A 26,727-nucleotide genomic window follows, 5' to 3' on the forward strand; every position below is an offset into this window, starting at 1 on the left:
GTTTAAATGTGGCAAAAAGTCAGAAATAAATGGGCAAAAAGAAATGGGGAAAAGGGGCATTATGTGTAAAAACAGTGGCAAAAATTGGCAAAATGTAGCAAAACATGGCAAGAATAGGATACAAGTACCAAATAGAAGTGTTGAAAATGGATATAAAGTGACAAAACAGTAGTAAAAATTAGTTGAAGGGGGCAACAAGGGCTTAAAAGTTGCAAAAAGTGATAAAAATGGGTGAAAAGCAGCAAATAATGGGTAAAAAAGTGTCAATACAGGGTAGAACGCTCCGACAAAAATTAAGTGGAAAAAAAAGTAAAAATGGGCAAAAATAAGTGGAATACATTGGGTGTTAAGTGACAATACAGTGGCAAAAATGTGGAAAAAAATAAATAAAAAACAGTAAGAAAGGGTTAGAGTGGAAATAATGGGCAAAAATGGGAAAAGCATGAAAATAATGGGTAAAAATGGAGTTAAAAATGGCAAAAAGTTGTAATAAATGGGCAAGAGAAGTGGAGAATATTTGATGTTGAGTAGAAAAACAGTCGAAAAAAGTGGAAAAAAGTAGCATAGATAAAAAATTACCAACATTGAAACACAGTAACACTTTTCGCAGCTTCAGTGTGAACTGTTAGCCAGGAGGCCAGTGCTACTTATCCAACACATATGCAGTGATATCATCAACAAATGAAAACTGGGGAAGGTCCATTCTTTGTGTTAATTCATGGACAGGCCTGTCAGTCACTAAGGGGATAATGGTATGAGAGAACTATTATTAATAACATTATAGTCAGAGTTCCTAGTAACAATGATAGAAGTCAGGATGATGTTGGTAGATAGAGCAGGTGACTGAACTAAAGCATGAAGACTCCCAGCAGGTGATACACAGTAATATGACATGAATGCATAAAGAGAGAGAAGCTCAGTGTGCCATGACCCCCGGCAGTCTAAGCCTTTAGCAGCATTACTATGGGATGGTCCAGGCCTGTGCTAACCCCAACAATATAACCTTGCACCATTAAATTACTAATATTTCAGTAGAGGACAAGTATATTGAGTTATTGTCTTTAGCTTCAGTGTGAAAGAAAGTTTAAAACATTTTCTCTCTCTTTTTAGTTCATTTTATTTGGCATCCTGAGTATTTTGTCGGAGAAATTTCCAAATCCATGTGTGGTGAGTTACAAAGCTTTATAACACCGTCATGTGATCTTTTGTTTTATAGCCAACATGTATTTTTGTTTTGAATAAATGGAGGAGAAAATGTACTTCTGTATCTTACACCCTTGTGAGTTTGTTGTGCATTAAATTAATTGTTCACCTTTTTTTGTAGGTCATCCTCAATGTGATCCTGAGTCTGTTAGGAGTTGCTTGTGCCATTGCAGCCATTGTTTTCTACAGCATCAATATTGCAAACGTTTGGAGGTGGTGGGGTTGCCATGATTATTATTTCGGCATAGAAAGGACGACAAGTCCATCTCCTGATCCGAGGGACTGCTTGGAGACAAAGCATCTGATGGTGGTATGTGTGGTGGAAATGGTATTAAATAAATATAAATACTGACCCCATCAGAATAAGTCTGCAGATAAGATAAAAAAAAAGAAACAGAAAAATACTTTTAAAGGTACTTTAGTTTCTTTTTGTCTGATCAGAGGATTTTGAGGAGCATCAATGCTGTGTTGATCATCCTGGCGGTCCTGGAGCTCTGTGTCACCATCAGCTCTTACATTTTGGGGATCAAGGCCCTGATTAGGTCTAAAAGGAAAGACAAGGTAAAAAAAAAAAAAAAAGGATTTTTTTCTCTAACCTTTTTTACAGGTTACAAACAGGAAAAAAGCCGACTGAACAAAAATACTCTCAAAGGAGAGAACAAGTTCACACCACACTGAAAATGACTTTACTGTGACTTTATCATGAGCAGCCATAGCCAAAAGCATGAGCCAGCATAGTCAAACAGGCGTACACAGGTGGGCTTAATATATGAGGTCACGTGACCAACAGGGTGGGAAAGTAGCTCCCACCAGCAGCGAAATGCAGGAATTTTTGAGCAGTGAATTTGCTCAACTTACTGGCTACTGGGGCAGTTAAATAAACATAGTCTCATCTAAAGAGGGATTTAGTGAGAGACATAAATTAAACCCTTTATGATGGGTAAAATGTGGTAAAAATAAATTATCAGAAAGCAGCAAAAAAAGAGGATAAAACTGGCAAAAGATGGGAAAAATGGACGAGGAGAAATGGAAAAAAATGGGTGGCAAAAATAAATAAATAGGTTAAAAGTGGAAAACAAGGGCAAGAAAAATAGCAATAATGTCTTAAGGATGGAAATAACAGGCAAAAATGGGCAAAGAACCAGAAACAAAATGGGTTGGAAGTGGCAAAAATGTGTTAACAGAGGCAAAAAAAAAAACTGACGAAAGTGGTGGAAAGTTGAAAAAAGTGGGAAAAAATGGGTAATATGCAAAATACTGGTAAAAATGAATGCAGAGTGGCAAAAGTTGGAAAAATTGCAAAAAAAAAAAAAAAAAAAAAAAATGGATGGAAAGCAGGAAAATTGGTGAAAAAGTGGTAGAATTGACCAGAAAGCTGCAACAAGAGGTTAAACATGGGGGAAAATAGGGGAAAAATTGGGCTAAAAGAAGTTGAAAAATTGGGTGCTAAGTGGAAATACAGTGGCCAAAATGGGGAAATGCAGCAATAGAAATGGTTTTAAACAGTGGAAATTTTATAAATGGGAAAGAGAATTGGATAAAATTGACATTAAGTGGCATAAATATGGAAATAAGTAGAAAAATGGGTAACATATGGCAAAAGGATAAAAGTGGCAAGTAGAAACGGCAAGAAATTGGTAAAAAAGTTGAAAAACAGTGGTAAGAATGAATAGAAGCAACTCCCTTATATTAAATAGCCTATAACTTGATTATTATAAGCCTTGAGTTTTTCTCAATGTTTCTTCTTTGCTTGTGAAAAAAGAGTGGCTTATGAGAATGTTTGTGGCAGGTAGATATTGGATTGCACCAGCCACAGAGGCAGATAGATGAAGATGCCTACCCTGGTGACCAATCATCATTTATATCATTCAGCATGTAGATCATTCAGCAGAGCAACTAACATGACATAAATGATACAACAGTTACCAGGAAACATGATAATGTGGTAAGTGCAGCACATATAGTTTTAATTGAAAACATGTGATTAGAAACAAAAGACACATGTTACAAAAACAAAAACGACAAACTAATTCCCATTCTCAAGATCAAAATCCTTGTTAACCTAGCTTATTAAAACAGCTTCCTAATAATCAGTTTAAACCTCGGTGCAGCAGCTGTCCCTCTGTGTTTTACTGCTGTAAAATCTTACTGAATACTGGAGCATGCTTTTGATTTTACTATTTTTTTTTCTCTTTCAGCACAATGATGACCTCGAACACAACAAACCACTGCTGGATGAGGTCATCTAGACCTCTGACTGAAGAATACTCTGTGATGTTATACTATTAAATCAATATAATCCCATGGATTTATGCCATGGATTTTATGCATTGATGTGACAAATGTTGGTTACCATCTGACATAATCCAGTGTTTCCAGTGTGATTTTTGCTTTATTTCTGCACAAAATGATGTATGATGTATGTTACGTGTTGTTCTTTGCTAATTTTCTTGAATTAATCCTTTTTTAATGATAACTTGATGCTGCTGCTGCTTTGTTGATGATCATTTGTTGATACCCCTACCAAAGGAAGCAATTTAGTAAAGTTTTTGTAATTTTTCCTTTAACCATAGCTTTAGTTCAAATGACTCATTTAAAGGTATGGACTACGCTGAAACACTGTTTGTGTTTGCAGTACTTTGCATCTCTTGATGCACTTAGAGTTTATTATGTTTGCTGTGAATGACTGCTCTTTGTCTGGAACTCTGTTTGCTGCTGTCTTGGCCAGAACACTCTTGAATTTTTTTTTTCAATTTTAGGTTTTCTTGGTTTAATAAAGGTTAAGTTAAAAAAAAATATGACACTAAAGTCAAAATTATGCAATAAAAGTCCTTATTATGACATAAAGATTGAAATAATGAACTAAAAAGTCCAAAATGTGTCGTAAGAGTCCAGATAATGAGATAAAACATATTTATAAAACAAAAAGTCAAAATTATTAGATATAAATTCCTAATTAAGAGAATTAAAAAAACCTCACAATTATGGGGAAAAATATCAACATAATAAAGAAATGAAACTTTTAAATTAAGGGACAAAAACACTGTGGTCATAAGATTAAAAGCCATAATTTTTATTAAAAAACATAATTATGTAATAAAATACTCAAGTTATGAGCTAAAATGAATAACAATGAGATAAAAGAACACATAATTATGAGATAAAATCTAAATTAAGAGGTCAAAGTCCATAATTATGAGACTGAAAGTCAAAATTATAAGATAAACCAATCTTATAACTTGACTATAACTTTGAATATCACAATTACAGCTTTTAATTTTCATATTAGGGTGCACAAGATCATAATCTTGACTTTTTCTCCTATAAATTAGATTCTTTACATTATAATTTCGACTTATTCATTTAATTATGGCAATCTGAAATAAGAACCGTAACAATTCGTTTTGTTTGCTTGGGCTTCCGTAGGAAGTATTTGATAAATTCAGATGGAAAATCCCATTTTACTAGATTTTTTAATGTTGGGAATTTCTTTAACAGCTTCTTTTTAAGACTCAAACACAGTCAAAGCAAAGCATGGCATTGCTTTTTGCCTTTTGATAACCGGTAGACACTGAGAGGTTAAAGTGTGGTTTGCAGCCTGTATCACTGTGGGGGAAGTACTTCTGGGAAGAGCTTCACTCCTCCCCCTAAAAACACACAACAATCATAGTGCGTATCGTTTGGACTTCCATAAGTCTTTTACAGAAACAAACCGGTAAGTCTTTGAGTGCTTGATTAAGTTTTACTGTAACGAAGTCCACGGTTATCCAGACGGTATGCTATTATTAATATAGCCTACAGTGGTTCAGTGGTGCTGGTGCGAACTCCTATCATAACCGTCCCGTGTCATTTAAGATATCTAACGGATGACATATGAAGCCTTTGAGATAGGTTAAGCTTTTTGGCAGCATGCTTGGATAAAAACGTTTTAGATTCGGGCGGTATTAAAGGTTAAAAACACTACTTAGCTACATCAGGTTTCGTAAACTAATCCATTACTCTGACGTCAGAGTTGTTAGCTTGCTAACCGCTTGTTAGGAAGCTCTGCTATTACAACAGTAACGTTACGACCTACAAATACAAATGTAGTACATTCACACAATCAATAGATTTGTGGCAGTAGCATTATGAGCTGTTTACCAGTGAGGATTATCTGAAGGGTGTCAATCATAGATATCTATGGCCAAAACAAAGTAGGATGACATGCTAATGCATTCCGACCACCAGTGGCAGCACTGAGCACAAATCTACTGAGACAGCTGCATTCTAGCCCGCGAAGAAGAAAGGCATCTCTGTGTGTGGTTGCGTAGGTGTTAGATTTTTATGAAAAACATACAGTTTATCTGCTTAAGTAGAGGTTCTTCAGTTTAAAATCGACCGTATTCCTCTGTAGGACACGGAAGAAATACGGAACAAGAGTTTGTATAAGTTCTTAATGCATTAAACTGTTTATTTTACTTCTTTAGATAAGTAAGAAAGGGGTGTGATAACTACAACTGGTTTAATGCTCAGTGATGTTAATATTACACAACATACATTTATATTGCTTTATTAGTTCACTTGTCTCATTATAATAAAGCAACCATAACGAAAACAGTGGTTTTAGGCTTAAGTTGATCGTTTTGTCGTTCCTGACGGCTCCTGGATAAGATGTGCGCAGGTAAAAAAGTGGTGAACGGGAGGTATAGGTAAAGGCAACGTTGGGATCATTCACTAAAGACCATGGTATAAATTATATATTTATTTATCGCTTGAATTTAACTTCCAACAAACAAATTTAACCAACAAAATGATAAGCACAGGCATGACCCCTTATCAGAGACAGATAATAGTGCTGCCACAAGAATAATAATCAGGTTAAATTATAACAACGGCAGTCACATATAAAACCTATGTGACTAGTTTTAATGATAACCAAAAATAGCATATGAAATTAAAAGTAGCAGTGAGATTGAAGTTTGACAGCTGGTGTTCTTCCACACACAGCGACCCATACACCATCTGAGAACAACACAGAGCTAGTGTCATGCATTATTGAGACATGAATGAATGCAGATGTAAATGGATAGAGGTCTGTGTTCATTTAGTCCTCTGGCAGTCTAAGCCTACAGTATTAAAACTAAGAGATGCTCCATTGCAAGTGTGAGCCAGCCTCCTCTTGAGAGTAGGGATGATGTCTGCTGGCTCCTCCAAACTTCCATGCTTCCTACACCAGCATCAAATTTGATGGGGTTTTTTTTGTTTGTTTGTTTGTTTTTTTGGGTGGGTGGGTGGGGGGGGGGGGGGGTATAGCATTTGGGTTATGTTAATGCTTGTATTTTGACAGAATCTGGTAACCAGGTAACATCTATATTATGGACAGATAAGATAGGATGTGTGGGGGGAAGTTAACATTTTTTTTTACTAGGGCGGCAAAGAGCACACCACAAAAATTTTGTTTGCAGGAAAACCTTGTTAAATACATTTTTAACTATATTTTTGGCTTGGACATTGACCTTTTTGATCCTGCTATTCAACAGTGGTCACTTCAGCTTTGAGTTTTTTTTTTGTTTGTTTTGTTTTTGTTAATTTACAAAGCAAATCACCACAACAAAATGTATCCAAGGCTCTGAATGGGTGCCACTGCACAGAGGCTTCAACATATGTCATCACAAACACAGCAGTATTTTTGAAAACAAAAAAGGCGTCTTAGAACACTTATTGTGCAGTATGATGATGAGAAATTATGATAAGATTATTATTAAGATTAGCTGTATGACACATTTTTTTACTGTTTGCGGAAATAGAATACAATCAGTGTTTTAGAGAAATGACATGTAGCTTTGCTTCACTTGCCACTCAGTGGCAGTTTAAAGGAAGTCCAGTCACTTGACAGTAATGTTGGTGACCGAAAAGGAAATGAAAATAATAAATACTGTGTACTTTAATGTTAATACTCAGTATTTGTTTTAAGTTAAAGAGTAAGAAACTGTATCCAAAAACTGATTTAGCATTTTTTTTCTTTTCAGTCGACAGGATCAGCAGGATGTCTGTGACCATGACCAGAGGTGACGGGGTCACTGTGTTCACTTTGACCTCGGACCCCCAAAGTTCTTTACCTCCAATATGCCAAATCCTCAGAGGTCTCTGCTACAGCCCTGTCTGCTGCTCTGTGTCTCAGCGCCTGAAGAAGTTTCAGGGAGCTTCTCAGTCAGTCCTGGGGGTGAGTCACAACCACACACGTTTTTCAACTTATTCTGTGAAACTTCAGCTTTAGAGTGTTTACATACAACTCAGCAGCTTTTAAATTATTTTTTCTTCTTCCACACAGGTCTGATTTAATCTTTTATGAAATAATTTGTTTCCAGAGAAACATTAGCTCAAGCAAAATGTTAATCCAACTGAATTTTTCATTCTCTTTCCTAACAGTTGTATGTTGTTGTCATAATCACGTTGGAGTCTTGTTTTAAAAGAGTGTTTTCACAATACTGTCAGGACTCTGTACCTCTAGGATCAGGTAAAGTTATTTTTAAGCAACTTTTAGGAAAGACAATGAAACTTAGAGAAAGAGGTCCTATTAAAATACTCTCTGCACCACAGCTCTGATCTCTAATGTACTCAAACCATTGCACATGGTAAGTATAGTAAAATTGTACAGGTACATGTTGTTCACGCTGTGTTTGCTCCTCCTCAGGCCCTGCATATTATGGTTGGTTTGCTGAACATTGGCCTTGGAGCAATCCTCCTCAGTGGTGGTCCTGGCTCTTGGTGGCAGATGGATGAGTTGATGTTTCCTATTTGGTTGGGAGTACTGGTAAGCAAACCAACATTTTATTTGTTTTTTTTGGTTACTTTGCTTATTAGCCAACATTTTCCATAATTCTAATTTAAGTCTGGTTTGTGTTTTTGAATAACTCCAAGTCTTTTGTGAAGCTAGAATTAGGAATGATGCAATTTCATTGGGGGTTTGCAGTGATTCTGGGGTATTACAGCTTGTTCACACAGGACAGGACCTGCTCTGCATTAGCGTGTTGACATTGATATTAAGATTAAAACACCAGAGATAGTTCACTAACCCTCTGAGCAGCTTTGAAAACGATTTTCAAGAATATATCAAGAGGGTTTTTGGATATTCTGACAGACTTTTTTAATCAGTGCAGATTTGTTTTTTTTCCTCATCTCATTAAAAGTAGTTTTTGATTATTTATTTTTTTAACTGATTACAAGATTTGCCTTCTGTACATTTCCCTGTCTTACATCTGAGTTCACATGTTTTTATGGTTGTGAATACTTGACCAAAAACAGAGCAAAGACATATTTCTTATAGGCACAGGTCAACCCAAAAACAGCTCCTCACAGCTTCTTTAATGTTTTAGTTGTCAGTTGACATTAATAGGTCTCATTATTAAATTGCTTACCCTGGTGCATGAGTGTTATCCTTGCTTCATGAAATACTTAAGTTGAGGACAATAGTAATGGCTTGTGGTTCTCAGCCTTGGTTTGAAAAGGTGAAAGGTTAAATCATTTTCTTTTTTGTCTCTTCTTTAGTTCATTTTATTCGGCATCATGAACATTTTGTCTGAGAAGTTCCCAAGTCCATGTCTGGTGAGTAATACAGCTTTATAACATCTTCATTTTAGCTTTCATTTGATGGTCAACTGTTATTCATGCTTTGTATAAATCAGTGTTACTCAACCCTGCTAAACAAAGAGCCAAATTGTTAAAAAACAAAATACCTTTGCAAGAGCCACAATCCAAATGCTCAGTTGAGCTGAGTGGGAAAATGGTCTGAAACACCACTGACTGCTCTATGAGAAACGGATGTAAATATGAGTTAAAAATCTGTTCCTTTACACAACTGCTAGTTCAGACCTTAAATTCCACAATTTTCCACTTCAAAGTATTGTTGTAAAAAAAGTACAGTGTCAGGAAATATCTGTACAGTGTCACAGTGAAAAAAAGCATTTACTATACATGGGTGCTAGTGCTGCTTGGTTTTTACATTAGAGAAAAAAATATCACGATTATTCTAAATTGAAATTGAGATCACAATAAGTAAACACAATTACTCATGGGTTGAATTGAGATCCGCATCAAAGCATTTATTGAATTTCACACCTTTAACACTTTAACAAAAAAGCAGGAAATGAATACACTAGTAGGTGCCATGGACCACCCATTCCTAGTCTGCACTTTGTGCATTGTCATGTATCCCTCAGCAGTGTTTCTGGTGTGTTTGGTTTTGAATAAATTATGTATTTTTTTCTTTTTGCAGGTCATCCTCAGTGTGATCTTGAATCTATCAGGAGTTGCCTTTGCTATCACAGCCATCGTTCTCTACATCATCAACCTCTTAAACATTTATTTGTGGTGGATGTGTCATGATTATGATTATGACTACAGATACAGACACAGGGTGACTCCTTCACCTGAAGAAATGACCAAATGCCTGGAGACACAAGATCTGGTTCTGGTATGTGTTTAAAAAATTGTATTTAGTGAATGAAAACACACGCTGTGTAGCTGAGGAATGGAAAAATTATTTTAATGGTTAGATTTCAACTTTAAAGTTGGATCAGGGATTATTATACAGACTTACAACAAATTAACTATGAAAAACTTTTCAAAGGAGTGATTTTAAAGGTCACATCGTTTCTTTTGTGTCTGATCAGATGATTTTAAGGGGCATCAACGCTGTGCTGATCGTCCTGGCAGTCCTGGAGCTCTGTGTCACCATCAGTTCTGCTGTTTTGGGGATCAAAGCTCTAAAGCAGAAGACAAAGAACAAGGTAGAGTCTACACATCATATCTCACTGTTTAACTTGTTAACACAGGGAATACTGGCTGAACAAACATGCTCTCATTTTCTTTGTGAAGCATTAGATGTCTGAATGTCTGTGCTGCTATGAGTTTGGCCTTTTGAACTAATGTCACATCTTCACTCCTGAAAGCATCAAAGAACTACAGGATGATGGTGAACAAAGCAGCAGGGTTGGATGCCATTATGACAAAGTTGTCAAAGGGTTCCCACTGATCCTTGACAAGTCTTACAAAGTCTTAAATTAGATTTTTGAAATTTAAGGCTTTAAAAAGTCTTAAGAGTCTTAATTTTACCCGTGAGAGTTGTCGATTTTTAGAAGGCACATTGCCTTAGATGTGTATTTTTCCCAAATTTGTTTCTAGCAAAATTTTTAGATTTGAACATCATACACACATACTACACATCATATTTCACTGATTAACTTGTTAAAACAGGGAATACTGGCTGAACAAACATGCACTCATTTTCTTTGTGAAGCATTAGAGGTGAGAGGTCCTTATTTTTAGAAGGCACATTGCCTTTGATGTGTATTTATCCCAAATTTGTTTTCTTGCAAAATTCTTAGATTTGAATAATTCTTTTTTGCATAAATATTTGTCCACATTACAATTAACTGCATTTACTGCAGCACTGCCTGTACCTGTCTGTGTGTCACTTTTCCTACATATTTCCTGCTGCACTTTTTCATCAGCTCAACTTGACTTAATGTAAAAATGTACAGGGTCTGGTAGAGATGTGGGTAAAGTCTGGGTGAAAAATTTGTCCTTTTGCATTCACACTTGCAGCTTACCTCAGACTTAACAGTACCTCCATTAAAGATTTAAAGAGTAGCCAACAATGGAAGTAAGGTTGTTTTGGTGATCTGAACTGGTTTATGCCTTTAGAGTTAGAACTGCTCTCTGTAAAAGCCTATTTATTGAAATGAGTTACCTGTTAAATGAGCTATTAAAACCTTTATTGCTGGTTTAAACTGTGAAAAAAAAAAAAGTTCCTATAAAGATTACATTGTGCAATTTCATGATATTGATTTTCTCTTTCAGAGCCCTGATGACCCAGAACAGTACAAACCACTGCTGGAGGAAGTCACCAGTAACCCTGCAGCTTAAATCCAAATCTCTGCTTGGTACTATTACTGAAGAGAAAGTTTACTCCTAAGTTCTTATGCGTCTTTACCACTGAATGTATTTACTCTTGAATTACACTAATGCAGTGAATACAAAGTCAGCTGAAATACTGGGTCTCTTCCTGAGGGTTGCTTCAGAATCTTTGCACTTATTCTTCAGAGCACTTTGAATAATAATCAACAGCCACTCTTTGATTCCATCTGTTTCTGTTTTTTTAATGCTACTCTTTATTATGATTGTTGAGCGATGTGCCTTAAGGTCAGTAATTTTGTAACTGTAAGGGAAGTCTATGCATGTGTGTAACACTGATGGACTGATGGGGTTTCTGTTTTATTTTAAACCATGTTAAAAACATGAATAAAAATGGCTCAAAGCTGTGGGTTTCATTTACGTTGTTCCTCTGCTCTTTCCTTTACAAGACGCCTTAAAGCATGACTGAGAAATGGAATCACTTAATAACTACTTGTGTTTAATTTTTCCACAACTGTTGGGTGAAAAGCTGCTTCTTTTGTAGTTGTAGACAGCAATGAAGTATTGTGATGTACGTGGTATGGCTATTAAATAATGAGACTGCATTTGTGGGGATAAAACCATGTGGTTCAGTCACATGGTGGTCAAATGCACCACCTTTTCTTGTCCTTAATTCCCCAGTAAAAAGTCAATAAGCAAAAAAGTGTGCGATTTTGGGATAGTTTTTGTCTTAAAAAACATCAATTTTCATTGCTTAAATTTAGGATGGACTATGTTTTTGCTTACCTGTATGGGCCCCTGATGGGGCTGAGTCCCAGAAAGCTTTTCCCTTTATCCTGCCATGGGGCTCTGTTCTTGGGTGATAGCGTGAAGCTCACCAACACTAAAATGATCTATTATGCATTAGGATCACTGCTATTTTTAATAGAGTTTCCCATGTTTTACATAAGGTCTTTCAATCAATTAAGAACTTTATTTTCCCCCATAGGGGTGATTCAGTCTGCAAAATATGGGGCGCATAAGAAACACACAAGCCACATAAAACACGTAAGAGTGCATGAAAACATGTAATGGCTCTGTCAAGAAAAGTTTATAGAACATTTGTGCACACTTCAAGGTGCTTTACAGAGAAAAAAAACATTAATACCAAAGAGCATCAATAGACATCAAAATGACATTAAAATAGAATAAACTAGAATTAAAGATAAAAGGAAATAGGGAAAATGACACTCAGCAAAAACAGAACTTAAAATATTTTAAACTAGAAAAGTACTCGGAGAGCGCAGACCTCTGCCATTAGCCCTATCTCCCATTAGTAGAGAATCCTTTAAAAAATTCCTGAATCCAGACGGTAATCCTGATCACTCCCAAAATCTAATCAGTTCTTCCCTATGCCATTTCTGACATTTCCTGAATATTTCATCAAAATCCGTCCATATATTTTGAATTATGTTGCTAACAAACTAGCAAACTAACAAACTCTGGCGATCACATAACCTCCTTGGCGGATGTAAATATCCTCATTAGTGTTCTTACTCAGTTTGTCTTTCAGCCCTAATCAACATGAACAATCTATAATAGTGGCTCTTCCTGAGGATTCTGGCTCACTGTTGCTCTATCTGAGTTTGGCACAGCCCTAAACTGCCTGGAAACATCCTGTACGGGTGCCTTTGTGGAAAAAAATCCACTTAAGTCTTCAAGTATGCCATGCATAATTGTGTACTGGGTCTGCCAATCACCACAAATGAATTAAGGGCGATGTTTGGGGTTATGTGGTGTGTATTATAGAAATCTTGATCATCTACAGCAAGCCTGAAGTAGGATTTCTTTGTCTTCATCTCTGCCATTGTTCGTCTTGGTCTGTCTCGAAAAATTCACACATGTCCCTGCATGCCTTCTGAAATGAATTTAACTAACTTTGTTAGTTAAAAGGACAAAAACGCTGTGGATATAAGATTAAAAGCCATAACTGTAGATAAAAAAAATTATAATTATGTAATAAAACGTTGAAATCATGAGGTAAAAATAATTCCTTATGAGATAAAAAATAAATAATGAGGTGGAAGTCCATAATTATGAGATGTAAAGTCAAAATCATAAGATTTACCAAACTTTTAACTTGACTCTGACTTTGAATATCACAATTTCAGCTTTTAAATCTCATATTAGGCTGTACAAGCTCATAATTTTGACCTAATGTCTCATAATTTTGACTTTTTATCTTACAAATTAGACTCTTTATGTTATAATTTTGACTTATTCAATCAACTGTGGCGAGCTATAAAACATAATCTTCACAATAACTGTAACAATACGTATTATTTGCTTTTCAAGTGGTGGAAATGGGCTTCCGTAGGAGGTATTTCACAAATTCACACTGAACTAGATGTTTTAATGTTGGGAATTGCTTCAAAAGCTCTTGCTAGCCACTTCACCTTTTTAAGACTAAAACTCAGCCAAAGCAAAGCATAGCATTGCTTTTTGCCTTTTGACAACCGGTAGACACTGAGAGGTTAGGGTTTGGTTTACAGCCTAAATCAATGTAGGGAAAGTACTTCACTCCTCCCCTTTAAAAAAAAAGAAAGAAAACACACACACACACACACACACACACACAAAACAATCATAGTGCGTATCGTTTGGACTTCCATAAGTCTTTTACAGAAACAAACCGGTAAATCTTTGGGTGCTTGATTAAGTTTTACTGTAACGTTCCCGGTTATCCAGACGGTATGCTATTATTAATATAGCCTACAGTGGTTCAGTGGTGCTGGGGCGAACTCCTATCATAACCGTCCCGTGTCATTTAAGATATCTAACGGATGACATATGAAGCCTTTGAGATAGGTAAAGTTTTTTGGTAGCATGCTTGGATAAAAACGTTTTAAATTCGGGCAGTATTAAAGGTTAAAAACACTACTTAGCTACATCAGGTTTCGTGAACTCATCCAGCACACTGACGTCAGAGTTGTTAGCTTGCTAACCGCTTGTTAGGAAGCTCTGCTATTACAACAGTTACGTTACGACCTAGAAATACAAATGAATTACATTTACACAATGAATAGATTTATGGCTGTAGCATTATTAGCTGTTTACCAGCGAAGACTATCTGAATGGTGTTAATGGCCAAAACCAAGTAGGATGACATGCTAATGCATTCCGACCACCAGTGGCAGCACTGAGCACAAAGCTACCGACACAGCTGCATTCTAGCCCGCGAAGAAGAAAGGCATCTCGGTATGTGGTTGCGTAGGTGTTAGATTTTTATGAAAAACATACAGTTTATCTGCTTAAGTAGAGGGTTCTTCAGTTTAAAATCGACCGTATTTCTCTGTAGGACACGGAAGACCTAGGAACAAGAGTTTGTATAAGTTTGTTGATGATCATTTGTTGATACACCTACCAAAGGAAGGAATTTGATAAAGTTTTTGTAATTTGTCCTTTAACCATAGCTTTAGTTCAAATGACTCATTTAAAGGTATGGACTACGCTGAAACACTGTTTGTGTTTGCAGTACTTTGCATCTCTTGATGCACTTAGAGTTTATTATGTTTGCTGTGAATGACTGCTCTTTGTCTGGAACTCTGTTTGCTGCTGTCTTGGCCAGAACACTCTTGAATTTTTTTTTTCAATTTTAGGTTTTCTTGGTTTAATAAAGGTTAAGTTAAAAAAAAATATGACACTAAAGTCAAAATTATGCAATAAAAGTCCTTATTATGACATAAAGATTGAAATAATGAACTAAAAAGTCCAAAATTTGTCATAAGAGTCCAGATAATGAGAAAAAACAGAATTATAAAACAAAAAGTCAAAATTATTGGATATAAATTCCTAATTAAGAGAATTTAAAAAACCTCACAATTATGGGTAAAAATAAGCAACATAATAAAGAAATGAAACCTTTAAATTAAGGGACAAAAACGCTGTGGTCATAAGATTAAAAACCATAATTTTTATTAAAAAACATAATTATGTAATAAAATACTCAAATTATGAGCTAAAGTGAATAACAATGAGATAAAAGAACACATAATTATGAGATAAAATCTAAATTAAGAGGTCAAAGTCCATAATTATGAGACTGAAAGTCAAAATTATAAGATAAACCAATCTTATAACTTGACTATAACTTTGAATATCACAATTACAGCTTTTAATTCTCATATTAGGGTGCACAAGATCATAATCTTGACTTTTTCTCCTATAAATTAGATTCTTTACATTATAATTTCGACTTATTCATTTAATTATGGCAATCTGAAACAAGAACCGTAACAATTCGTTTTGTTTGCTTGGGCTTCCGTAGGAAATATTTGATAAATTCAGATGGAAAATCCCATTTTACTAGATTTTTTAATGTTGGGAATTTCTTTAACTGCTTCTTTTTAAGACTCAAACACAGTCAAAGCAAAGCATGGCATTGCTTTTTACCTTTTGATAACCGGTAGACACTGAGAGGTTAAAGTGTGGTTTACAGCCTGTATCACTGTGGGGGAAGTACTTCTGGGAAGAGCTTCACTCCTCCCCCTAAAAACACACAACAATCATAGTGCGTATCGTTTGGACTTCCATAATTCTTTTACAGAAACAAACCGGTAAGTCTTTGAGTGCTTGATTAAGTTTTACTGTAACGAAGTCCACGGTTATCCAGACGGTATGCTATTATTAATATAGCCTACAGTGGTTCAGTGGTGCTGGTGCGAACTCCTATCATAACCGTCCCGTGTCATTTAAGATATCTAACGGATGACATATGAAGCCTTTGAGATAGGTTAAGCTTTTTGGTAGCATGCTTGGATAAAAACGTTTTAAATTCGGGCAGTATTAAAGGTTAAAAACACTACTTAGCTACATCAGGTTTCGTGAACTCATCCAGCACACTGACGTCAGAGTTGTTAGCTTGCTAACCGCTTGTTAGGAAGCTCTGCTATTACAACAGTAACGTTACGACCTAGAAATACAAATGTAATACATTTACACAATGAATAGATTTATGGCTGTAGCATTATTAGCTGTTTACCAGCGAAGACTATCTGAATGGTGTTAATGGCCAAAACAAAGTAGGATGACATGCTAATGCATTCCGACCACCAGTGGCAGCACTGAGCACAAAGCTACCGACACAGCTGCATTCTAGCCCGCGAAGAAGAAAGGCATCTCGGTATGTGGTTGCGTAGGTGTTAGATTTTTATGAAAAACATACAGTTTATCTGCTTAAGTAGAGGTTCTTCAGTTTAAAATCGACCGTATTTCTCTGTAGGACACGGAAGACCTAGGAACAAGAGTTTGTATAAGTTCTTAATGCATTAAACTGTTTATTTTACTTCTTTAGATAAGTAAGAAAGGGGTGTGATAACTACAACTGGTTTAATGCTCAGTGATGTTAATATTTCACAACATACATTTATGTTGCTTTATTAGTTCACTTGTCTCATTATAATAAAGCAACCATAACGAAAACAGTGGTTTTAGGTTTAAATTGATCGTTTTGTCGTTCCTGAAGTGTCTTGAAGATGTGTGCAGTAAAAAAAAAAGTGGTGAACAGGAAGCAGGTGTTGAAGGGGTGTGGGAGATACAGGTAAAGACAACATTGGGATCGTTCACTCAAGACCATGGTATAAAATATATTTTCATGTATTACTTGAATTTAAGCTACCGACAAACAAATTTAACCAACAAAACAATAAGCACAGGCATGACTCCTCATCAGAGACAGATAATAGTATTGCCACAAGAATAATAATCAGGTTAAATTATCACAACGGCAGTCACACTGTTGATAAATATGAGTTTTTCAAGTAACTAGTTTTAATGATAACCAAAAATAGCATATGAAATTAAAAGTAGCAGTGAGATTGAAGTTTGACAGCTGGTATTCTTCCACACACAGCGACCCACAAACCATCTGAGAGCAACAAGAGCTAGTGGCATGAATGAATGCAGATGTAAATGGATAGAGGTCTGTGTTCATTTAGTCCTCTGGCAGTCTAAGCCTACAGTATTAAAACTAAGAGATGCTCCATTGCAAGTGTGAGCCAGTCTCCTCTTGAGAGTAGAGATGATGTCCACTGGCTCTTCCAAACTTCCATGCTTCCTACATCGTTTTTGGATAATAACTAAGTAAAAGGGATGAGCTATGTTATTGACATGGCACCAGCCAGCATGATGTATGTTTTAAAAGGTCATTATTAGCACTGTCAAATATGATACAGCTAAAATATCATCTGTAAGTATCAGGCTATATTGGCTATGGTGGCTGCATATATCGAACAACACTGGTCTTAAATATTTGGCAGTATTGCCTATAAATGTCGGGCTACTTTGGCTGTAAACATCAGGTCATGTTGACTTTGAATATCAGGCTATATTTACTGTAAATATCAGGCTCTATTGGCTTTAAATATCAGGCTTTATCTGCTTGAAAAATAATGCTATATTGGCTGCAAATAGTGGGCTATATTGACTATGGATATTGGGCTATATTTTCTGTAAATTTTGGGCTATATTGGCTTCCACCATCAGACTATATTGGTTGTAAATATGGGGCTATATTTACCACAAATATCAGGCTATATTTGCTGCAAATATGGGGCTTTATTAGCTATAAATGACAGGCTTTGTTGGCCATTAATATTTGGCTATTTTAGCTAAAATAATCAGGCTCTCTCTGCTATAAAAATAATGCTGTGTTGGATGCAAATATTAGGCTATATTTTCTGCAAATGTTGAGCTATATTGGCTGCCAATATCAGGCTACATTGGCTGTAAATATAGGGCTATGTTGGTTGTAAATATCAGGGTATATTTGCCATAAAAAGCAGGCTATATTGGCTGTGAATATTTGGTTATATTTGCTTTAAATAACAGGCTGTATTTTTCATATATATATATATATATATAGCTATAGTGGCTGTATTGAGTTTGATGTTGGTATTTTTGTGGTTTATGGCAGTTTTGTTATTTTTAATGCTTGTATTTTGATACAATCTGTTTTTGGCACCAGGTAGAATCTATATTATGGACAGACATGATAGGATGGGTGGGGGAAAGTAATATGTTTTCTTTACTAAGATGGCAAGAAGAACACCACAAAGTTTGCTGAAAAAACTTGTTAAATACATTCTTTTTAAGTATATTTTTGCTTGGACATTGACATTTTGATCCTGCTATTCAACAGTGCTCAGTTTGAGTTTTGAGTTTTAGGTTTTTTTGTTAATTGACAAAGCAAATCACCACAACAAATTATATCCAAGGCTCTGAATGGATGCCACTGCAGAGGCCTAAACATATGTCATCACAAATGCAGCAGTATTTTTGAAAACAAAAAAGGCGTCTTTGAACACTTATTGTGCAGTATGATGATGATAAACTGAAAGGTCAGCCCATAAGAACTAAAATCTTTCCAAGCAATAATCCTTGAGACAATACATGCATGATTTTTGCAAAGTTACATGGTGATGTTGAGAGTCTTTAAACATCCAGTCAGGCTTATACTGTAGGTCCTCTTTGGGAACAGAACTGACCCAAAACTCTGACTGGTTGAGAAAATCACTTCCACATTAAATATAAAATTTTCAAAGATTAGCTTTATGACACCTTTTTTCTGTTTGTGGAAATAGAATACAATCAGTGTTTTAGAGAAATGACGTAGCTTTGCTTCACTTGCCACGCAGTGGCAGTTTAAAGGAAGTCACTTGACAGTAATGTTGGTGACCAAAGAGGAAATGAAAATAATAAATACTGTGTACTTTAATGTTAATACTCAGTGTTTGTTTTTAAGTCAGAGAGTAAGAAACAGTAGCCATAATCTGATTTTGCATTTTTCTTCTTTTCAGTCGACAGGATCAGCAGGATGTCTGTGACCATGACCAGAAGTGACGGGGTCACTGTGTTCACTTTGACCTCGGACCCCCAAAGTTCTTTACCTCCAATATGCCAAATCCTCAAAGGCCTCTGCTACAGCCCTGTCTGCTGCTCTGTGTCTCAGCGCCTGAAGAAGTTTCAGGGAACTTCTCAGTCAGTCCTGGGGGTGAGTGTTTATGTACAACTCAGCAGCTTTTAAATACGTTTTTCTTCTTCCATACAGGTCTGGTTTAACCTTTTATGAAGGTTTATGAAGGTTGTTTCCAGAGAAACATTAGCTCAAGCAAAATGTTAATCCAACTGAATTTTTCATTCTCTTTCCTAACAGTTGTATGTTGTTGTCATAATCACGTTGGAGTCTTGTTTTAAAAGAGTGTTTTCATAATACTGTCGGGGCTCTGTACCTTTAGGATCTTCGGGTAAAGACAATGAAACTTAGAGAAAGAGGTTCTTTTTAAAGTACTCTCTGCACCACAGCTCTGATCTGTAATGTACTCAAACCATTGCACATGGTAAGTATAGTAAAATTGTACAGGTACATGTTGTTCACACTGTGTTTGCTCCTCTTCAGGCCCTGCATATTATGGTTGGTTTGCTGAACATTGGCCTTGGAGCAATCCTCCTCAATAGTGGTTATGGCTCTTCGTGGCAGATGGATGAGAGCAAGTATCCTATTTGGATGGGAGTACTGGTAAGCAAACCAACATGTTATTTGTTTTTTTGGTTATTTTGCTTATTAGCCAACATTTTCCATAATTCTAATTTAAGTCTGGTTTGTGTTTCTGAATAACTCCAAGTCTTTTGTGAAGCTAGAATTAGGAACTCTGCAATTTCATTGGGGGGTTTGCAGTGATTCTGGGGTATTATGGCTTGTTCATACAGGACAGGACCTGCTCTGCGTTAGCATGTTGACATTGATATTAAGATTAAAACACCAGAGATAGTTCACTAACCCTCTGAGCAGCTTTGAAAACGATTTTCAAGAATATGTCAAGAGGGTTTTTTTTAATGATCTGGCATATTTCTGAAACAGTGCAGATTTGTTTTTTCCCCATCTCATTAAAAGTAGTTTTTTTTTTTTTTTTTTTTTTTTACTGATTACAAGATTTGCCTTCTGTATATTTCCCTGTCTTACATCCGAGTGTACATGTTTTTTTATGGTTGTGAATACTTGACTAAAAACAGAACGAAGACATATTTCTTATAGGCACAGGTCAACCCAAAAACAGCTCCTCAATGTTTCTTTAATGTCTTAGTTGTCAGTTGACATTAATAAGTCTCATTATTAAATTGCTTACCCTGGTGCATGAGTGTTACCCTTGCTTCATGAAATACTTAAGTTGAGGACAATAGTAATGGCTCATGGTTCTCAGCCTTGGTGTGAAAAGGTGAAAGGTTAAATTATTTTCTTTTTTGTCTCTTCTTTAGTTTATTTTGTTCGGCATCATGAACATTTTGTCTGAGAAGTTCTCAAGTCCATGTCTGGTGAGTAGTACAGCTTTATAACATCTTCATTTGAGCTTTCATTTGATGTTCAACTGTTATTCTTGTTTTGTATAAATCAGTGTTACTCAACCCTGCTAAACAATGAGCCAAATTGTTGAAACTAGAAAAGCACTTGGAGAGGGCAGACCTCCGCCATTAGCCCTATCTCGAAATAATACAGAATCCTTTAAAAAATTCCTGGATCCAGACAGTGATCCAGATCACTCCCAAAATCTAATCAGTTCTATGCCATTTCTGACATTTCCTGAAAATTTCATCAACATCCGTCCATAACCTTTTGAGTTATGCTGCTAACAAACAAACTAACTAACAAACCCTGCCAATCACATAACCTCCTTGGCGGAGGTAAAAAAATACCTTTGCAAGAGCCACAATCCAAATGCTCAGTCAGGCTGAGTGGGAACACAGTCTGAAACCACTGACTACAGGTACATGTGGTCATAAATTGAGTTTCCTGACATTTATAATGGACCTGATTTTAGTACACAAAGCAGAGCCTGAAGGCTCTCGTCAGCTGAGCTCATCACTTAAGGATGTGAAGCTGAATTAATTTTGAAAAGTTTTGTTAATATCAAGTTTTAGATCAGTTGTTTCTCTGTTTTTAAGCAATTCATTTACTTCTTTTTACTGAAGCTAATCGGCATAAAAATCGCTCCATGATTGATCAAAATCAAAGCGTAGCTTTAAGGTGTAGATCGATGTTTTGGTGTTCTACTGATTTGATTGGATAATTAATTAACAGGTTGGATGTATTGATATGAGGGGAGATCTCGTGAGATCGAAACGTCACGAGATTTCTCATCGAGGAAAAATCATAACTGGAAGTCATAAAAGATCACAAAGATGGCCTGGACACTTTAAAACTGTTGGTAGGAGAGCTAAAGAAGAAACGGAGCTGATCCGTGACCTATTCAGATCATGCTCCGTCCCCTCCGCTTGCGCTTCTTGGGGTTGCACATGATCTGCCAATGCGTAATAAGTTCATCATAACGGTCCAAAATGATGAAATGTTGCTGCTGTGCCGTCTCCATAAGGGGAATATAGTGTTAAATTAGTTTGTGTATGCACACAGACTCGATCTTAGTGCCGGTATCTGTGAGTTTGTAACTTGGGTTACAACTTGGGTTGTAACTGTTTCCGCGTTTCTTTGTCATGTCTCCTTCTTGTCTCACTGTCTGTCAGCCATACATCCATCAGCTGTTGGCTGCACGTATCATCAATCAGAAGATTAACATAAGCAGCGCAACAGGCGGTTTTATACTTCAGCGGTAAACTTAGCGAAACAAACTCTTTTTTCAGCGCCATAGAGTCTATTGTTAGCTCCAAAAACCACAGTTTTAGCCCTATTTAAACGTGCCCTGCTTGTTGTCTGACAGGCAGAGCAGAGACACACACTCGCTCACCAACGCACACATGCTCATCTGTGCGTCATGTCCAACACTGTCAAAGCTCATATGAACAAAAAGCGCACAAAAACGATCAAATAATCTATTTCTCTACATTACAGCAAATGTATTATTGACAGGAATATTTCTTCTGAGTGTTTTAAATATGGATGTCCTTAAAGAGGATGAGAAATAGTTTGATTTTACTGATGCAGCTTTTTATATCTCAGTCTGTTGTAAACAGTGTTTAAAGTACTTTCAAAATAATCTAAATGCTTTTATTATAATTATTGTAATTGTGCCAGTGAGTGTATAGTGTAGTAAAATAAAAATTTGGTGGACTATTACAATGAAAGATTTGATTTGAAGAGCATTAAAATGTACGGTTTGAGTCAGAGTTAGACAAGATAAACTGTTTGTAAGCACTAATAGCCTATTCAGTACAAGAGAAGTTAGTTTAAACATTTCTGAATAGACCTGAATGCTTTGCAATTATGACTTTCAGTTGTATAAAGTTCATATTATCCACCCATCTATTTTTTTCCAAAATTAAAAAAAGTGTAAAATCTTGTCTCGTCTCGTGAGATAAGAGTCTCGTCACACCCCTAATTGATATACATCGATGGATGATTACACCCCTACTGAATACCAGTATTAGATACCTGAAAACTTGATATTCACCTTGACTAAGTGCATGTTAGTGTGTCTGACAGAGTTGACAAAAAACAAGATATGATGGACAAAAAGTCATATTTCAGAAAAAAATTGAAATAGAAATCTGTTCCTTCACACAACTGCTAGTTTACACAAATCTCCCCTTCAAATTATTGTTGTAAAAAAAGTGCAAAGTCAGGAAATATCTGTGCAGTGTCACAGTGAAAAGAAAGCATTTACTGTACATGGGTGCTAGTGCTGCTGCTGTTTTGATGTTAAGAAAAAAAATTATCATAATTATTTTTAATTGAAATTGAGATCACAATAGTTTAACACAATTACTCATGGGTTTTATAAGATCTGCATCAAATGCATTTATTGAATTTTAACACCTTTAACACTTTGACTAAAAAGCAGAAAATGAATTTAGATAAATGGGAAAAATTTAAATATCTAAAAATAATAGTGTATGGGTTAAAAACAACTGTGAGCCCGCATGCAATGCAGAAATCATTTAAACTCAGTTATGTTGTTATCATGTCTGTTGGATGCCAAAATCAGAATAAAGATAAAACCTCAGCACTAGTAGGCACCATGGATCACTCACCCCTACTCTGCACTTTGTGCATTGTTACTTTTCCCTCAGCAGTGTTTTATTTTACACTGTTTGAGAAAAAATTATCACGATTATTCTCAATTGAAATTGAGATCACAATAAGTAAACACAATTACTCATGGGTTGTATTGAGATCCGCATCAAATTCATTTATTGAATTTCACACTTATAACACTTTAACAAAAAAGCAGAAAATGAATACACTAGTAGGTGCCATGGACCACCCATTCCTAGTCTGCACTTTGTGCATTCTCACATATCCCTCAGCAGTGTTTCTGGTGTGTTTGGTTTTGAATAAATTATGTATTTTTTCTTTTTGCAGGTCATCCTCAGTGTGGCCTTGAATCTATCAGGAGTTGCCTTTGCCATCACAGCCATCGTTCTCTACATCATCAATGTCTTAAAAATTTATTTGTGGTGGATGTGTCATGATTATGATTGGGACTACAGATATGACCGCAGGGTGACACCTTCACCTGAAGAAATGACCAAATGCCTGGAGACACAAGATCTGCTTCTGGTATGTGTTTAAAAAATGGTATTTAGTGAGTGAAAACACACCCTGTGTAGCTGAGGAATGGAAAAATTATTTTAATGGTTAGATTTCAGCTTTAAAGTTGGATCAGGGATTATCATACAGACTAACAACAAATTAACTATGAAAAACTTTTAAAAGGAGTGATTTTAAAGGTCACATCATTTCTTTTGTGTCTGATCAGATGATTTTAAGGAGCATCAATGCTGTGCTGATCGTCCTGGCAGTCCTGGAGCTCTGTGTCACCATCAGTTCTGCTGTTTTGGGGATCAAAGCTCTAAAGCAGAAGACAGAGAACAAGGTAGAGTCTACACATCATATCTCACTGTTTAACTTGTTAACACAGGGAATACTGGCTGTACAAACATGCTCTCATTTTTTTTGTGAAGCATTAGAGGTGAGAGGTCCTGAGTTTTAGAAGGCACATTGCCTTTGATGTTTATTTATCCTGAATTTGTTTTCAAGCAAAATTTTTATATTTGAACAGTTCTTTTGTTGCATAAATGTTTGTCCACATTACAATTAACTGCATTTACTGCAGCACTGCCTGTACCTGTCTCTGTTATTTTTCCTACGTATTTCCTGCTGCACTCTCACATCAGCTCGGCGTGACTTCATGTAAAAGTCTACAGGGTCTGGTGGAGATGTAGGTAAAGTCTGGGTGAAAAGTTTGTCCTTTTGCATTCAGACTTGCAGCTTACTTCAGACTTAACAGTACCTCCATTAAAATTTTAAAGAGTAGCCAACAATGGAAATAAGGTTGTTTTTGTGATGTGAACTGGTTTATGCCTTTAGAGTTAGAACTGCTCTCTGTAAAAGTCTATTAAAATGAGTTACCTGTGAAAGGAGCTATTAAAACTCACAGGTTCATTCTTACTCTACCCATCATTCTTCTGATCTTCATCGTCCAAAAATTCTTACTTGCAGAGGTCAATTTTCATTCAGGTATAGAGGTAGCAAATTATGGAATAGCTTTTCTCATCTGCTCAAGAAGTGTTCCTCTACAAATTGTTATAAAAGATATTTAAAGGATCATTTAATAACTGTTTTGAAATAGTTTCTCTTTTTCATGTCAGTTATGTGTACATTTTTTAATTTTTTTGTTTTTGTTTTTGTTTTTTAGTCATTATCTCTGGAGTCATTGGCAATACAGTCCCTCATAGAACTCACACATGATCATACACACCACTCACATTTTCTATGTAATCTTTTTTTTTTCTTTTCTTCCTTTTTATAATTGTTGTTGTATGTATTTTGTTGCTCGTTTGTCATAACTTCTGAGTAACTTGTTTTTTTGTTTATTTTTTTTTCTTTTTTGCATGTTATATGTGCATATAATATTGTGTAACTTTAATATCCTTTAGGTGGAGGCTTCAAATAAGCCCTTTGGGCTTTTCGCCTCTTTCTGCACCTCATACAATTTGTCATCTTTGTCTTTTTTGTATTTCATAATTGTGCAGAATAAATAAAATTAAATTAAATTAAATTAAAAACTTTATTGCTGGTTTAAACTGTGTAACAAAAGTTCTCATAAAGATTACATCGTGCGATTTCATGATGTTGATTTTCTCTTCCAGAGCCCTGATGACCCAGAACAGTACAAACCACTGCTGGAGGAAGTCACCAGTAACCCTGCAGCTTAAATCCAAATCTCTGCTTGGCACTATTACTGAAGAGAAAGTTTACTCCTAAGCTCTTATGCATCTTTACCACTGAATGTATTTACTCTTGAATTACGCTAATGCAGTGAGTACAAAGTCAGCTGAAATGTTGGGTCTCTTCCTGAGGGTTGCTTCAGAATGTTTGCACTTATTCTTCAGAGCACTTCGAATAATAATCAACAGCCACTCTTTGATTTCTTATGTTTCTGTTTTTTAAATGCTACTCTTTATTATGATTGTCGAGCGATGTGCCTTAAGGTCAGTAATTTTGTAACTGTAAGGGAAGTCCATGCATGTGTGTAACACTGATGGACTGATGGGGTTTCTGTTTTATTTTAAACCATGTTAAAAACATGAATAAAATGACTTAAAGCTGTGGGTTTCATTTACTTTGTTCCTCTGCTCTGTCCTTTACAAGACACCTTAGAGTGTGACTGAGAAATGGAATCACTTCATAACTACCTGCATTTGATTTTTCCACATCTGTTGGGTGAAAAGCTGCTTCTTTTTAAGTTGTAGACAGCAATGAAGTATTGTGATGTACGTGGAATGGCTATTAAATAATGGGACTGCCTTTGTGGGGATAAAACCATGTGGTTCAGTCACATGGTGGTCAAATGCACCACCTTTTCTTGTCCTTAATTCCCCAGTAAAAAGTTAATATTTTTTCAAGAAAAATGTGAGCGATTTTGGGATAGTTTTTCTTTAAAAAAAAAAAAATCATTTTCATAGCTTCAATTTAGGATGGACTGCGTTTTTGCTTACCTGTATGGGCCCCTGATGGGGCTGAGTCCCAGAAAGCTTTCCCCTTTATCCCGCCATGGGGCTCTGTTCTTGGGTGATAGCATGAAGCTCGCCAACACTAAAAATGATCTATTATGCATTAGGATCACTGTTATTTTTAATGGAGTTTCCCACATGTTACAGAGTGTCTTTTGAATCAAGAAAAATGTATAGAAAATTTATGCACAGTTCAAGGTGCTTTACAGAGATAAAATAAACATTAATAACAGAGCATCAATAAACATCAAAATGACACTGAAATAGAATAAACTAGATTTTAAGATTTTAAGAAATAAGGAAACTGGCACTTAGCAAAAACAGAACTTAAAATATTTTGAAATATCCTCAATAGTGTTTCTGCTCAGTGTATCTTTCACCCCTAATCAAAATGAACAATCTACAGTAGTGGCTCTTCCTGAGGATTTTGGCTCACTGTTACTCTGTCTGAGTTTGACACAGCCCTAAGCTGCCCAGAAAACATCTGTTTGGGTGCCTTCAAGTCTTCAAATATGCCACACATAATTTTATATTGCATCTGTCAATAACAGTGGGTGATTACTATACATACGCTTAGCCACAAATAACTCATTTGAATTGCTAAATGACTCAAAATAGGCATAATGTATC

The 26,727-nt window shown here is 35.9% G+C and overlaps 2 protein-coding genes across 4 annotated transcripts; both read left to right on the plus strand.

The window, feature by feature from the left end:
- Positions 1 to 4,770: 4,770 nt before the first annotated feature.
- Positions 4,771 to 11,517, plus strand: LOC121513109 (high affinity immunoglobulin epsilon receptor subunit beta-like). The gene is made up of 7 exons (XM_041792630.1): positions 4,771 to 4,918; positions 7,212 to 7,405; positions 7,877 to 7,996; positions 8,731 to 8,787; positions 9,458 to 9,655; positions 9,855 to 9,971; positions 11,044 to 11,517. Exons 2-7 carry the CDS (start codon positions 7,229 to 7,231, stop codon positions 11,107 to 11,109), a joined length of 735 nt encoding a protein of 244 aa, XP_041648564.1. The 5' UTR covers positions 4,771 to 4,918; positions 7,212 to 7,228; the 3' UTR covers positions 11,110 to 11,517.
- Positions 11,518 to 13,734: 2,217 nt separating this feature from the next.
- LOC121513144 (high affinity immunoglobulin epsilon receptor subunit beta-like) lies at positions 13,735 to 25,693 on the plus strand. Of its 3 annotated transcripts, none has more exons than XM_041792693.1 (7): positions 13,735 to 13,771; positions 18,933 to 19,126; positions 19,532 to 19,651; positions 20,389 to 20,445; positions 23,444 to 23,641; positions 23,841 to 23,957; positions 25,234 to 25,693. In XM_041792693.1, the coding sequence occupies exons 2-7, from the start codon at positions 18,950 to 18,952 to the stop codon at positions 25,297 to 25,299; spliced, it is 735 nt and encodes a 244-aa protein (XP_041648627.1). In that variant the 5' UTR covers positions 13,735 to 13,771; positions 18,933 to 18,949; the 3' UTR covers positions 25,300 to 25,693. The 3 variants fall into 3 exon arrangements, with proteins under 3 accessions (XP_041648627.1, XP_041648628.1, XP_041648626.1); XM_041792694.1 differs by lacking the exon at positions 13,735 to 13,771 and adding an exon at positions 14,324 to 14,334; XM_041792692.1 differs by lacking the exon at positions 13,735 to 13,771 and adding an exon at positions 15,538 to 15,692.
- Positions 25,694 to 26,727: the final 1,034 nt, after the last annotated feature.

This window comes from Cheilinus undulatus, linkage group 8 (assembly GCF_018320785.1).
Source record: "Cheilinus undulatus linkage group 8, ASM1832078v1, whole genome shotgun sequence".
Taxonomy (NCBI): Eukaryota; Metazoa; Chordata; class Actinopteri; order Labriformes; family Labridae; genus Cheilinus; species Cheilinus undulatus.